This window comes from Aspergillus novofumigatus (assembly GCF_002847465.1).
Source record: "Aspergillus novofumigatus IBT 16806 chromosome Unknown P174scaffold_13, whole genome shotgun sequence".
In the NCBI taxonomy this organism is placed as follows: domain Eukaryota; kingdom Fungi; phylum Ascomycota; class Eurotiomycetes; order Eurotiales; family Aspergillaceae; genus Aspergillus; species Aspergillus novofumigatus.
This window is the reverse complement of record NW_020194286.1, coordinates 268,360-281,999: the sequence shown is the minus strand read 5'-3', so window position 1 is coordinate 281,999 and position 13,640 is coordinate 268,360. Positions and strand designations below refer to the sequence as shown.

Here is a 13,640-nt window from a genome sequence, read left to right as displayed (position 1 = left end):
CTGTGGCGGGTGCGTGGTGTGGCCGTGCATGCTTACATAATTCAGCGGCAGGTGTGGCAGAGAAACAGCTCCAGGTGTTGGTCTGCGGAGAGGCTCAGGTAACCTCCAGCTAGCTATCAGGACTTCGAGATGGAGGGTCTCTTTTTCAACGTGAACAATGGGTAGGCTGACTCGTGAGCTGCTCATAATCTGATTGCATCGATCACTGATTTTGGACAGCTACATCGAGGGGATTGTCCGGGGGTATCGGAACAGCCTGCTCACCAGCCAGAACTACTCCAACTTGACCCAATGCGAAAACATCGATGGTCCGTTGATTCGACGTCTCTTCTGCCACCAGCGTCTGGTCTAACATGCTTTGAGCACAGATGTCAAGTTACAGCTCGCCCCCGCCTATGGCGACTTCCTCGCCGCACTACCTCCCAACCCCTCCACATCTGCCCTCGCCGGTAAGATGACGGACAAGCTCGTAGCGGAATTCCGCTACCTCCTCGCCCAGGCCACGGGGTCTACTGCCAAGTTCCTACAATATCTGACGTACGGATACATGATCGACAACATTGCTCTCCTGATCACCGGCACCTTGCACGAACGGGACACGCGAGAGCTCCTGGAGCGATGCCATCCCCTAGGGTGGTTCGAGACCTTGCCGGTGCTATGCGTCGCCACCAACATCGAAGAACTGTACAATTCCGTGCTTATTGAGACACCATTGGCGGACTATTTCAAGGGGAGTCTCAGCCACCAGGACTTGGACGAACTGAATATCGAAATTGTGCGCAATACGCTCTATAAGAACTACCTCGAGGACTTTCACAACTTCGTCACCACCCATCCGGACTTCAAGGGCACTCCTACGCAAGAGGTCATGTCTGAGCTGTTGCAGTTCGAGGCCGACCGTCGTGCAATCAACATCACTCTGAACTCATTCGGCACCGAGCTCTCGAAGCAGGAACGGAGGAAGCTGTACCCCGAGTTCGGCAAGCTCTACCCTGAGGGGTCTTTGATGCTGTCCCGCGCCGACGATCTCGAAGCCGTGTCTTTGGCCGTGAGCGTCAATGCCGACTACAAGGCCTTCTTCGACGCAGTTGGTCTCAGCCAGGGCGGAGGTGGAGGCTTCGGGATGGGTGGCGGCTCAGATGGGAAGAGTCTGGAGGATCTGTTCTACCAGAAGGAAATGGAGTTGTGTAAGATTGTCTTCACGCGCCAGTTCACCCCGGCGGTGGTATACGCGTGGATGCGCCTCAAGGAACAGGTTCGTCCCTGGAGCTCAATAATAATATTCCCTACGCAGCACCGCTGACATGGTTCGCAGGAAATTCGAAACGTCACCTGGATCGCGGAGTGCATCGCGCAGAACCAGAAGGAGAGAATCGGAAATTTCATTTCTGTCTTCTAAGCTTTGTTGCTCCTTGCAATCTCCATGTTAGCCCGTCCTCTCCGTCTTTCGATGCTACGCCTATTCCCATACCGTTCCATCGCGATCCCTGGTCTCTGTTATTATTGTACCTAGTTTCAATGACCCTGTTGTCTGATCTTTGGGCTGTTGGCTTTAGTCAAGTACCCTCCCTATGAGCGTCGCAAACTCGCTCGGCATACCCTTGCCAGTTCTTTTCTTCTTGGTCTCTGTTTGCTTGCCTCGGCGTTTGGGGGATCTCTTCCTTGTGATATAGTATAGATGAACACATCTTGAGCCTGAATTTGTTCAGGTAACCTTCACGCACGTTATTTGGAATTTGGTATTGAATGTGCTCCCAGCGCAGCTCACCCTTAATCGTAAGCTGGATTCACATGTCCGGCTAATGACGGACAAACAACCCGCCCCCGATTAGTCCCGCCCAGTGTTTCCTGCTCATAGCAAACCGCCAGTATGGGTTCACTGCAGGAGACCCGCCCATTGGGGGATATCAGTTGTCATCGAGATCTTTATGCACGGTAAATATGCGTTAGCTTGGACTGGCACATACATGGGGCGAACGACGTCGCGAGGAGTCCGGGGCCTACCTGTCTGAATTTGAAAGCACCCGCGACGAAGGATAAGTGCAGTATTCTTTGAGCAAGGCTAAGAGAGATATCTTACTGTTGAAGCATTTCCTTAAGCTTCTCATTATTCGGACATTTCTGGTCTAATAGCCCAGATAGCTAACATATAATCGAATCGTCTTTCAAACGCCTGCTTATATTTCGTTTGCGCCAATGCATCGATTGAGTAGCTTCCCACTTCCCAGCTTCAAGAAACAAGTAAACGCCAAGCGAGCAGCAAAACAACCAATGTTAAGCAGAGAGGATGCAATGTCGAAGGTAGCCAGTGGTATCTGAAGTATAACGAATAAAAGGTTGACCAGAAGTTGGAATCAATATGTTGTGACTCGTGAATCTTTCCTAAGATACAGAAGCATAATCGTGTCATCCACGACCTGCAATACATCATTGCAGCCGCAAATCAACGCCACGAAACAAGAGAGGCAAATCCAAGCAGTCAACTCCATTTTCTGGTCCATACGGGGGCGTGATTTCAAAGCTCATGCGTTCGCCCGTGGAGGTCTTCATGTATATTCAAGGTATAGGAGGTATATGGTGGATGGAATAGTAAGGATTCATAAGAGTTGGCAAAGGTTGGAGACATGACAGCAGAAACCAACATCTATGTCAGAAGCAAAGGCAGAGAAAACGGAAAGACCCAAAACGCGGCTTCGCTTCATCGTTCAAATTTTCAAATTTCATGAAATATCTTTCATATGCGAGACATAACCGCCATAGAGCAGTGAGATATGCAGTCCCTGTTCAGTCGTATTGGAAAAGTACGCTGATGCTCTCGCCGTGGTGGACTCGGCGAATGGCCTGCACAGCGTTAGGACAGATTCGCATTAGATAGAAAAAGAAAAAACCGGCTTACCTCTGCGAAGACATGACCAACTTCCAAGACTTCCAGTTTGGGGCATCGGCGTAAGTGGTCCGATTGATCGACGCTGTTGGTAACGACGACCTTGTCGAGAGCGCTAGCGTTGATGCGGTCGATCGCATCGCCGCTCAGGATACCATGCGTGACCAAGGCATAGACCTTGGACGCGCCCTCCTTCTTCAACAGTTTTGCAGCTCTCGTGATGGTGTTGGATGTGTCGGCAAGGTCGTCAATCAGGATCGTCGTCCGATCCTTGACATCACCGACCAACATCATGGTAGCATTTTGGCGGTCTGTAATCTTGGTTGGGCGTCGTTCCTACGCACACAGTCAGCATGAGAATCCTACAGAATCATTAAGTGAACCGTACCTTGTGAATGAGAGCAAATTCCATTCCCATAGAATCCGCAATCGCGGTTGCTCGCTTGGCACCTCCGGCATCAGGACTGACAATGACCGCGTGTTTGTAGTTCGGAATGTTCTGCTGGATGTAGCTCTTGAGCAAAGGTCTGCCGTACAAGTTGTCGACAGGGATGTCGAAGAATCCTTGGTATTGAGGGTCGTGCAGATCCATCGTGATAATGTGGTCTGCACCAGCGCAGGTGAGAAGATCCGCCACCAGAGTACCTGCCTGGGCTACCCATTGCTTGTAGCCAGGGCGAGGCTGAAAGCTGCTGATCTTGGACTGAACATTGTCGTCATTCGCCTGCCCATTGACAACAGTGGATCGAAGGCTAACGTCCGACTTCAGTGAGTCAGTGGTGTCGCTGCGCGGAGGTCCATTAGGAACGCGTTTCTTGACCGGGCTGCCGTTGCTGTAATCATCAAGCTGTGCCCTTGCCAAACCCTTCTGCAGGCTATCGACATTGTTCAAGAGACTTCCACTCTCCGGCTTTCCAGGGTGCGGGGTTGGTGGGGTGCTCTCGAAAGTGTAGCCATTACCCGGCTTTCCGGCATTGGAGGATTTGACAAGAGGCGCCCCAGCCTTGTTGTATGGGATATCACTTTGGCGAGAGTATGGGAACAAAGGGAGGACGGCGGTGACTCTCTTGGCAGAGGCAGTCTTACAGGCAGAAATGGTGATGAGCAGTTCCATGAGGGAGTCGTTCACTTTCAACCCGCCAGATTGAATGATATAGACGTCTTTCTCACGGACAGACTCTTTGATTTCAACCCGAGTTTCCCCCACTGCGAACTTGGAAAGTAATACGTCGGCCGGGGGGATACCCAGGACGTTGCAGATCGTCTGAGTCAACTGGGGGTGGGAGGTGCCCCCAATAACGACAATATTCCGAACCATCTCGGTTGACTGATTGTTCTGACTGTTTTGATCGGACTTTGGAAAACCGGAGGGATATAGAAGCAAGGGTGATATTGGACGTTCCGAGAGCGGAGAGAAATCTGGAGTGTCCGAAGAGGCGGAAAATCTGACAAGAAAAAGACGATCGGTGAGAACGGAACGGTAGAAAAGCGGGTTTCAGAGGGGAGATTGTAAACTTGAAGCGAGGGTTGACAAGCACTACCTCATGGCGGAGAATCAAGAGCGTAGACGGAGCCCGACGACTTGGACTGAGAAGACATTGGAGTAGTAGAGGAAGAAATCGAAAGGCAGGTCGTGTGAGTCCCGCGATAGAAAAAAATGCCTCTTCCGCCAGTGGAACCGGCTTGGGTACTGCCTCGGGTTTCTGCCGGTAGGCCTCAGGCACAAAATTGCCGCATCAGGTCAAGCGGGCAGAGCTCATCTCGTCATACCCCGCGGAAAAGGCACAAAAGAGCAGGTAATGATGATGATGATGAAAAAAATATCAACAAACAGCATGACTCAACCCATGAAATGAACAGGGTCCAAAAACACATCATCCAGCAAATAACCAGCTAGTCAGCACTCTTGCTATCATCCCCAGCACAGAAAAAACAGCGTCCTGCTCTTTCTGTTACGACATGCTAGCCTGATGCACTACAAATAGAGCATGGTCATTTGCCGGTAGGTACATGCAAAATTGGAAGATAAAACGGAAACCGGCCAGAAGAAGCGAAAGTTGAAACACCAGAGTACTTTCATGATGATACCTAATACTCCGAGTCCCAGTTGTTGCCTAATGAAACCCATGGTAAAAACACAGAGAAAGAAAGGTAAAGTAGACGCATGGCCTTCTGGATCCAAGGCAATGCAATTTTTATTCGCCTGTTCCAACCTCCCTATAAATCGCAAGTCAGTATCATGCTTCTTCCTGATAAAATTGTGATGGCGACGGAAGTAGGGGAGGAAAGTGATTGCTCACAGGTCAAGCTGGACGCCATTACTGACTCCATAGTCCTCCAATGTGAGCTGATCCTTGAATGGTCGTTCGCCTTGTCGTTTGAGTAGAATCTCATGGGGTTCACGTCCGATACGTGCAGCTACCTGGGCCTTGAAGAGCTCTGTAAATGAAATTGTTGTTAGTCCAGCGTGACCACACTTGGAAGGTGAGAAACAGGATAGGCAACGAACTGATAGGATCAGATGCAAGACATGGTATCGCAGCCTTGGTTCCCAGACGATCGTTGACATGCACCACAATCATAGGTTCTGAGGATTGAGGCGCGACAACGGCCTTCTTCTCTGGCTTCTCTTTCTTTTTCTCCCGGCGCTCATCTTTCTGACTATCGTCTGGTCGTCTTCGGTCGCGGTCGCGGTCGCGATCGCGATCACCGTCCCTGTAACTGTCTCTGTGTCGATCTGAGTCTCGGTCCCTTCGTGGTGATCGTGGCCGGTCTCCTCTGTCTCTGTAACCCCGGCTCAGCCTGCTATCTTCTGCTCCGGGTCTGTCACCATCGTGGCGTTTATCTTTCCACCGGAATCCTCCTCCAGTCTTGCGAGGCCGGCTCCGATCCTCATCATATCGTCTTCTCGGTGATCTGCTTCTTGAACGGTCACCCATGGTAAAAATCGAGGTATGAATGTGCTAGGAAGGAGTGGGACCGCCGTGGTAACATAGGTGCTGCAGGACAGACACGTGATGATGTATGGCGGCCTGGCGGGCAGCTGTACACAAGCTAGACTTAAAATAGTTTAGACCATGGGATCCATTATCCAAGCAATTAAGAGTGGTCTGTGGCTCACTCTAGACCCATGCATGTCTACATCGCGTTATGACTGACATCGTTCGCTCTCGCAGCTTCTCGCCGGACCATGCCACTTGATTGCGCTGCATAGTCACAGGTCCTATGGGCTCAATTGGACTGTCAATCCCTTTGTGAGGTCTTCATCCCTCGTTACAGATGCCGGTTCACCTGATTCTGCGGCGTCCTTCTCCGACGACCGTGTCATTTACTGTTTCCAACGCATCCAAGCACACGAGTACTCCTGCTAGAGTGCTTTTCTACCTACAGATCTTGCTGCGCGCCCTCATTTTTCTCTGCATAGTCTTCTGTGACATTGCGAAAGTGCGCCACTCATTCTTTCACGAAGATGGCTCCCTCGTGCGATGGACGGCAGTCTGGTCGAGCCCATTGGGTTCTTTTGTCTGTCGCATCGTGGATGCACATAGGTCTGGAGTTGTCGCTTTAGTGAGCATATTGTTGCTGTACTGTGTATTCAGGAAGGGGTATACAGGTATATTCATTTCGGAGTGGACAACTTACGGACCAAAGACTCACCCCTTTTCATGAATGCAGAAGAATCTCTCCTGGTTATCCGCGGGTTGGGCATCCAGACTTCTACTTCGTCTGCGACCTATCTGTCTAAAGCTGCGACGAGATTCATCCCCACAACGCAGATTCAAGACATAGTGATTCATGAAGCTTTTAAAGGGTTCGAAGTGCGCTTTTATCTCGCTGTGATTGTGGAGGGTGAGCCGGACGTTGTTGTGGTTTTTCCTGTATGTCCCTCCATACCAGCAAGGTTGATTTACGCTTACAGACCGTGGAAAGAAACTTCTACCGAGGCGCGCAATTCTGGAAGAGGTTTGGAGGGGTTCTCGGCGTTGTTTATATGACGCCAAATCATGAGATATTTGAGCTGGATATGATTGGGCAGGGCCACTCTATGATGCGACGCTCTATATGCTTTAGGAAGGTATTTTCAAGCCTCCATTTTCTGATCATCCCCATGCGCAGGCTCCGGAGCCTTCTCAATCTTTCGCTGCTTTGACGCAAGCCACTTGGCGTTCTGAACCTCCACGGGTTCTGTCCTCCGCTTCTGCATGACGGGGACATATTTGCCGCCCATTCTGGGTTCATTGGCGCCATAGAAAACCTTTTGCCCCCGATTCTCTTTCTCGGAAACGGGGTCATGAGATCCTTCACCCCTGACGACACTTTGGTCACCCTGGCTAACAGCTAGGTCTAGTAGCGCGCCTGCCAGAATCTCGTCCATCTTCCGCTGTCTCCAAACGGACCAAAGTCCGTCCACTACTCCTCCAACACCGAACTTGCCGCTGCCCTTGCCTAGTTGACTCTTGGATTGCCTGGGATCTCCAGCGTAAATCCAGTTCAACGCGTCTTTACGGCTGCCGCTTGCCTCGTCTGGGAAGATACAATCCCAGAGGACTAGCGGGGCATCAGACGCCATTTCGTACGTTGGTTTGCAGGGATTTTTCGACACATCCAGCAGATCATGTACAATAGTTGGGGGCTCCAGCCCTTGGCCAACCAGGAAAAGGATGCTCACCATGTGCCGTACTTGATGCCATAGGAAGGCAGACCCGTGCAGATTGAAAACATACACCTTAGCAGCAGCCGAATCTGTGATTGTTCGTGAATCGGCGTCCGTTCCGGCAGCTGCATTCGGGAGAGCTTGAAAGCCGGGCTGGTTCACATAGCCCAAGGGGTGATCTTTTGGATCAAGGAGCTCGATGTCGGCATGGTAGATAATTCTTTCAAAGTTTTCAATCTGCTTGCTTGTGTCGAGTTTGCAGAAATTCCGAAAATCGTGCACTCCTTCGAAGTACTTGGCAGCTTCTCGCATGGCATCGATATCCAACCAGCCTTCCCGTAACTGTGCAGAGGCAGTCTTGCCACCCGATCCTCGCATAGCAAACCCCAGCGGCCCTGGAGTTGGAGAGAAAGCAGGCTGGGTAAAGAAGTATTTGTACTGGCGTTCTCGACACGAGAAACGAGCGTCGAAACCCGGAGGCGGATTGGGGCACCAGGCTAGAATCCGAATGTCGTCTGGAAGCACTCTGTTCAGCATACTTATATAGGGTATCTCACCTGCAATGTCATCCCAAGTGTCGTCGGCATGGGCGCCGGATGTCATCTCAACATCGGACGTTGCCTCCGCATCTGGCCGTTTAGGTCTCGCGCTTCGTACTCTAATTCCAATGACCTGACCAAAGGCACTCACACCACGGTCAGTACGCCCGGCCTTCGAGTAATCGCAGCCCTCCCAGCCGATTGCGTAAGGTTTCAATTCCCTCGGCCCCCGGGAATCGTCGAAGGCCTCCGCGTTCTTAGGGAATATCAACCGAGTCCTCCGCATGGCCTTCCACAACTCCTCTTCAATGGTGGGTAGAGGCGTGACATTCCCATTCGCATGCTCCAGGCCATTGTAGCGCTGTCCCAGATACGCAAATTTCAGCGCTATGAAGCGAGTATTGTATTTGGATGGATCGATCTCTCGAGGTTGCTTCGGAGGGCGAGTAGGCGCTCTTGTGTGCGTGATATCATCGTCAGGCGATAGAGGTCTCTTCTGTTTCCCTGCTTTCGCAGGGACAAGCTCCCGTGTATCTGTCGCTGGACGCTCAGAGCGCGGGAGAGCGGAACTCGTCGAGCCGACGTCACTAACGCCCTTAGACGGCAGAGCAGCGTACTCGGTGTTCCGTGAGTGAAGCTGGCGCTCCAGCTCTGTGATCCGCGCAATTAGGCTGGGTGTCGTCCAGGTCGAATAGTCTGGTTGGCCTTCGGGAGGCGCATCCGCGGGGCCAGGCATGGTGTTCGATTTTGCGCGACCGCGCTTCACGGATCGGGTGTGGGGATATCGACAGTGAATTTTAACTGAAATGGAGTCTGTGATGCGACTCAACGTAGACAGGGGCCTCCCTGGGGTTCTCCACATTCCCCGAACGATGCTGGACGAGGTGTACTGAATCCTCTAGAGCTGGGGAAACTTGATGCATCTAGCAAAGTTTTTGAGTTCGCCCTCCACTTGTATGTAAATGGTAATGTAATTACGCCGAACATGGTCGGAGGCTCGACGGCGCTCATGAGGCCATGGAATTGTAGCGCAGGATCCGTAATTGATATGAGGATCACATATGTACTTGAGCCATTCAGCAGGAATCCAGGAAAACCTCCTGTTGTGGTGGTTTGAATGGTGAGGTGGTCGTCTTGTCATCCTATCAAACTGATACCATAGGTATGCGCTTTGCTTTATATATTTCCCCCACGGACTCTTATCTCACCCGAACAAAAATGGACTCACTGAGTTCAAGGCATCATGGGACACTTAATAACATCGTCTGAAGCTTTTACCTGCCTAAACACATGATCGAAAGTTGATCGAATACATTATCTGTTTGTGGACATGGAGGGTCCCCAAGATAATAAAGAAGTGGTGACCATCTTGGTGCTGGGAGACCCAGGATGCGGGAAGTCCACGTTCCTATCGTAAGCCAGACTCTCCAGTGTTTAATCTGTCGAAAGAGATTTTCGCATCGCTTTGAATATTATTGGACTGAGGTCATGCTCACTAATGCTATGCAGCGCCATAAAGAACATCCAAGCAAGACCCAGAGCTGAAACCAGACATGGGCAAAGAAGGCAACTGGACCTGCTGCGAGACAGTGACCAGCCAGTCCTCTTCGACATCCGTTTCTCGAAGAAGTCGTTTACGCTTGAACTATATGACACCGCAAGTCCAAACCAGCACTGGTCAACCCTCAAGCCGGACGTGGTACTCCTGGCATTCGACATCTCGAACCGGGAGACGCTGGATGGGGTCAAGAAGGTTTGTTTTCCTCAGTTCACCAATATGCCATGAATGAAGCTAAGCGAATCTTGCCTGAAGTGGCGACATGATGTGATACGCTATTTCCAGCGTGGTATCGGGGAGCGTATACCCGTCATGATGGTGGGGTTGAAGAGGGACCTTCGAAAAGAAGGCGAGGGCATCATCTATCCGCAAGAAGTGAGTTATAAAATGCCCCACGAGCCACTTGTCGGCGTCAATGGAGAGTTAAGTGACTGATAGATGCAGTCGTACCGTATTGCGCAAGAGCTACGCTGTGATCGGTATGCGGAGTGTTCCGCTGTCACTGGGGAACTTATGGCAGAGACGTTTGAAGACCTGGCGAGACTGGCAGGTATGACTACGACAGAGACCGGGGGCCAAACCCAGGGAGGGTGCGTGGTCTGCTAGAGTGAAACTTCAGTTACATCTACAGTAATGATGACCTCAGTGTTGGTCTTTTTTTGTAGGAAAGGATCCGCGCAAACGAGTGCCTACGTCCAAGGTGAAGCGACTTACTGCTTGCCTACTTTTACGTATACATCAGGTAGTTCTGATATAATGCACAGAATAGCTGGTAGCACAATATTCCATTTACTTAGCAACAAGGAGAAACCAAGGTAACGATTAAGTCCACCTTGTAAATTGACAGCACAGGGCTTTCCCCAGAAGCTCACTGATACGAGACCAACTGGATATCTTTCCCTCATAAGCGCCAGTCAATGGTTGACGTTGCAATTCCTCCCCGGTGCGTAAAGAAATCAGAAGTAAGAGTAACTGATGAAACGGAATTTTTTTGTTTGCGCTGTAGCATACCAAGAGATGTATAGAAGATGTGAGATGGTGAGGCGCCCGTTGAAAAGCTTCTTTTGATCTTTTTTCTCATTTCGCGAGTTCCTGAACAAGAGACTAGGGTAGACATGCCAAGGAATTTTGGCGGAAGGACTCTTATGAGTTCTTCGTCGTCGTTCGGATTGTGCAAATGATTATTCGCATCAGTCGCCTAGACGTCGGATCCCCTCCAATGCGCCATACTTTTGTAAGGAAAAGAAACTGATTCTCCTCAACGGCTGCCCTTGTCACCAGTTCATATCATCTACCACTTGGCCTCAGCGGGCTGGGCCTCAGCCCAGCTCTCACCGGCAGGAGCGGCAGAGCTGGCGGCCCAGTCACCGCCCTCAGTCTCCCAGCTGGTGGGGGCAGCAGTGGCAGCGGAGAAGGCAGTGCCAGGAACACCAGCACCAGGAGCCTGGGTATCCCAGTTCTCACCAGCGAAGCCGGACTCGACGGCACCGGCACCAATCTCCTCAGCACCGGGGACCTTGGTCTCATCGGCAATCTCCTTGTTCTCTTCGGCCTCAGGGTCACGGTAGAAGTAGAGGTCGACAACGACGTCCCACTCGGTCTCACGAGTGGCGAGAGTACCACGGAGACGGAGAACCTCACGGGCAAGCAACCACCAGATCAGACCGATGGCGTGACGACCCTTGTTGTTGGTGGGGATGGCAACATCAACGAACTCGGTGGGGGAGTCAGTGTCGCAGAGAGCGATGACGGGGATGTTGACGTAGCTGGCCTCCTTGATGGCCTGAGCATCGGTGCGGGGTCGGTGACGATGATGAGGCGGGGCTCCTTGAAAGAGCGGGTGATGTAGTTGGTGAAGTTACCGGGGGTGAAACGACCGGCAATGGCGGTGGCACCGGTGTGAGAAGCGAACTTCAGGACAGCGCGCTGGCCGTAGGGACGAGCGGAGATGACACAGATGTCGGCGGGGTTGTCAATGGCAGCGATGATACGGGCAGCCAAGAGGATCTTCTCCCTACAAATTCGCGATCCCCGTGTTAGAGCCAGTGGCCAAAGTCCCGATAATCGAAATCTAAGGCGACATACCAGGTCTTGCCAATGTTGATGACATTGACACCGTCGGGACGAGTCTTCCAGAGGTAAGGCTCCATGTGAACCTGAAGGTTCTTGGAACCCAGGTGGCATTGAGCTGTGAGGAGCATCTCAATGTCCTGGGGGGTGGGGTTGAACATGGGGGGAGCTGAGAGGGAGCCATTTTGGTCGATTGATATGGTCAAAGACGGCGATTTGAATATATCAATCGTCTGGCGCTTGTCGTGCTGGTGATGGAGGAGGATGAGGCCGACGCGAAAGATGTAACTTTTTGCTCGCCGCGGCCGAGATGAATTTCGCTTGCCGGTTGTGAGCTTTAGGGCTAGGGTTACCCGATATCGTAAGGTCAATTACCTAGTTTGTACCACCCGCGTAATTCTTCTGTATCGCTGTAATCTTTGAGGCTCCGATCCGCCCACCGCATCACGTGAATTAGGTCTCCCCATCAGGACTAGTGCATGTCGAGCGGTCTCGAGATTTCGTTCAGCAGCATCAAAAGTCCAAAGGCATTTCGCTTGAGGGCGTGATATCTAGCAGGCTCAAGGGATTGGCAATTGATCAAGATGCCTCCACGATTCCTTTCCCAGCCAATATTCAAGGCCTTCACAGGTAAGTCTACAGAGTTTTTCTCTCTTGTCCCTTCTGATTCTGTTGAGTGTTGAACTGACAAACTCAGGGTCTTCCCATGTTCATAGTCCACTTGCCGCATTGTCATTAAACCCATGCAAGACCTCTGTACGAGCCGGGTCTGCGGAGACTCGAGAGCGACGGCGACATGACCCATTCCTAATGGCCCAGTCCCGTCAACGCAAGGCTGCCAATCTATCTCGTCAACAAGCCCTTGCTCGAGAGCGTGAAGAGTCCCTTGGCGATCCGGTGGAAAGCAAACCTACGCCTTTCATCGAGGAGCTGAAAGGCACGAAGGCTCCGACCTCAAAGGATGCGGCCCTCAACCATTTTATTTCGCCGGAAGGACTGCAGGAGGCACTGGAATACTCGAAAACCTTGACATCACCGCTAGAAAACCCTGACCGGGAAACGGCAGACCCTCAGCTTGAAAAGGAGGCTGCAGAAAGACACCTCGAGGAACATCGAAACGCTCAGGAAGCGATCAGCCGTATCATCAATATCAACAACGGAAACACCAAAGACCGCACTCGTCTGCTTATACAGAAATGCATTGATACATTCGGAAGACATAATACCGACAAGATCCTCCCACCCAAGCCCGCAGCTGTTGCTCACGACTCCTCCACTGTCCACCCCGAGAAGACGCCTAGAGTAGGCCCAGATACTGGCTCTCCCGAAGTTCAGGTCGCTATTCTGACCGCAAAGATCATTAACCTGTCCAGACATCTCGAATCGACCAACAAGGACAAGCACAACAAGCGCAACCTGAGACTACTCGTTCACAAGAGACAGAAACTGCTTCGGTACCTGCGTAGGAAGGAACGGGGTGGACCAAGGTGGCAGCATCTTATTGAAGCTCTCGGCCTGTCGGACGCTGCCTGGAAGGGCGAGATCAGCATGTAAAGGTTGCCGGCGTGCTTGTATTCTATTTCATTTATATTTTCTGTTCTCTACACCGAGGCACGTGTGTATGTTATTGCACTTGCACTCTACAGCGCTTTTGAGGTGATCGCGCTGTTCTTGATTAGCTTGGCTCTCTCACTGTCCACATAAGAGAGAGCTCACTGTACAAATATAACTCCTCATCGATATCCGTGGCTGTGGCTTATACCTGAAGAGAACACCGTAGTAAGCTGTCGATTAAGTCAGGAATGGATGGATTCGCTATCTGCTCAGTACTCAAGGCTGAATGAGCAGACTTGCTGTGTACAGCTCATTCGAGACGACATTCGTAGAGTCAGCACAGTGCTGGGACTTCAGCTAGTATTATTACATGTCCATTGC

The 13,640-nt window shown here is 51.4% G+C and overlaps 8 protein-coding genes across 8 annotated transcripts; 4 read left to right on the top strand and 4 right to left on the bottom strand.

Moving 5' to 3' along the window:
• Positions 1–92: 92 nt before the first annotated feature.
• On the top strand, positions 93–1,722 carry P174DRAFT_415268 (H(+)-transporting V0 sector ATPase subunit d). The gene is made up of 4 exons (XM_024824419.1): positions 93–161; positions 220–308; positions 369–1,255; positions 1,316–1,722. The coding sequence occupies exons 1-4, from the start codon at positions 130–132 to the stop codon at positions 1,397–1,399; spliced, it is 1,092 nt and encodes a 363-aa protein (XP_024677182.1). The 5' UTR covers positions 93–129; the 3' UTR covers positions 1,400–1,722.
• An 885-nt stretch (positions 1,723–2,607) lies between these two features.
• On the bottom strand, positions 2,608–4,371 carry P174DRAFT_72104 (ribose phosphate diphosphokinase subunit PRS5). Its single transcript, XM_024832435.1, has 3 exons — positions 3,273–4,371; positions 2,897–3,220; positions 2,608–2,841 (listed from the first exon to the last, which is right to left on the bottom strand). Exons 1-3 carry the CDS (start codon positions 4,200–4,202, stop codon positions 2,785–2,787), a joined length of 1,311 nt encoding a protein of 436 aa, XP_024677181.1. The 5' UTR covers positions 4,203–4,371; the 3' UTR covers positions 2,608–2,784.
• Positions 4,372–5,079: 708 nt separating this feature from the next.
• Positions 5,080–5,823, bottom strand: P174DRAFT_425934 (ubiquitin-like protein HUB1; the record flags this gene model as incomplete). Its single annotated transcript, XM_024825333.1, has 3 exons — positions 5,080–5,101; positions 5,185–5,323; positions 5,394–5,823. 3 exons carry the CDS (start codon positions 5,821–5,823, stop codon positions 5,080–5,082), a joined length of 591 nt encoding a protein of 196 aa, XP_024677180.1.
• A 340-nt stretch (positions 5,824–6,163) lies between these two features.
• On the top strand, positions 6,164–6,892 carry P174DRAFT_380255 (PIG-H family GPI synthesis protein; the record flags this gene model as incomplete). Its single annotated transcript, XM_024822964.1, has 3 exons — positions 6,164–6,497; positions 6,560–6,762; positions 6,815–6,892. 3 exons carry the CDS (start codon positions 6,164–6,166, stop codon positions 6,890–6,892), a joined length of 615 nt encoding a protein of 204 aa, XP_024677179.1.
• On the bottom strand, positions 6,855–8,983 carry P174DRAFT_446433 (pseudouridine synthase DEG1). The gene has a single exon (XM_024828575.1). It carries the CDS (start codon positions 8,811–8,813, stop codon positions 6,966–6,968), a length of 1,848 nt encoding a protein of 615 aa, XP_024677178.1. The 5' UTR covers positions 8,814–8,983; the 3' UTR covers positions 6,855–6,965.
• Positions 8,984–9,407: 424 nt separating this feature from the next.
• P174DRAFT_380083 (putative Rho-like small GTPase) lies at positions 9,408–10,241 on the top strand (the record flags this gene model as incomplete). Its single annotated transcript, XM_024822954.1, has 4 exons — positions 9,408–9,490; positions 9,587–9,830; positions 9,921–10,010; positions 10,080–10,241. The coding sequence occupies 4 exons, from the start codon at positions 9,408–9,410 to the stop codon at positions 10,239–10,241; spliced, it is 579 nt and encodes a 192-aa protein (XP_024677177.1).
• Positions 10,242–10,926: 685 nt separating this feature from the next.
• Positions 10,927–11,976, bottom strand: rps0 (40S ribosomal protein uS2; the record flags this gene model as incomplete). Its single annotated transcript, XM_024832341.1, has 3 exons — positions 11,721–11,976; positions 11,445–11,649; positions 10,927–11,418 (listed from the first exon to the last, which is right to left on the bottom strand). The coding sequence occupies exons 1-3, from the start codon at positions 11,864–11,866 to the stop codon at positions 10,927–10,929; spliced, it is 843 nt and encodes a 280-aa protein (XP_024677176.1). The 5' UTR covers positions 11,867–11,976.
• A 313-nt stretch (positions 11,977–12,289) lies between these two features.
• P174DRAFT_415253 (mitochondrial 37S ribosomal protein uS15m) lies at positions 12,290–13,454 on the top strand (the record flags this gene model as incomplete). Its single annotated transcript, XM_024824418.1, has 2 exons — positions 12,290–12,335; positions 12,403–13,454. The coding sequence occupies 2 exons, from the start codon at positions 12,290–12,292 to the stop codon at positions 13,257–13,259; spliced, it is 903 nt and encodes a 300-aa protein (XP_024677175.1). The 3' UTR covers positions 13,260–13,454.
• Positions 13,455–13,640: the final 186 nt, after the last annotated feature.

What these genes read in the sequence shown, in the direction of transcription:
- P174DRAFT_415268 (XM_024824419.1), top strand. Translation starts at nt 130, where the DNA reads ATGGAGGGTCTCTTTTTCAACGTGAACAATGG. An exon ending in TTTTTCAACGTGAACAATGG is followed by an intron (nt 162 to 219) that starts GTAGGCTGACTC and finishes GATTTTGGACAG; the next exon opens with CTACATCGAGGGGATTGTCC. An exon ending in CCAATGCGAAAACATCGATG is followed by an intron (nt 309 to 368) that starts GTCCGTTGATTC and finishes CTTTGAGCACAG; the next exon opens with ATGTCAAGTTACAGCTCGCC.
- P174DRAFT_72104 (XM_024832435.1), bottom strand. Translation starts at nt 4,202, where the DNA reads ATGGTTCGGAATATTGTCGTTATTGGGGGCACCTCCCACCCCCAGTTG. An exon ending in AATTTGCTCTCATTCACAAG is followed by an intron (nt 3,221 to 3,272) that starts GTACGGTTCACT and finishes CTGTGTGCGTAG; the next exon opens with GAACGACGCCCAACCAAGAT. An exon ending in TTGGTCATGTCTTCGCAGAG is followed by an intron (nt 2,842 to 2,896) that starts GTAAGCCGGTTT and finishes AACGCTGTGCAG; the next exon opens with GCCATTCGCCGAGTCCACCA.
- P174DRAFT_446433 (XM_024828575.1), bottom strand. Translation starts at nt 8,813, where the DNA reads ATGCCTGGCCCCGCGGATGCGCCTCCCGAAGGCCAACCAGACTATTCG.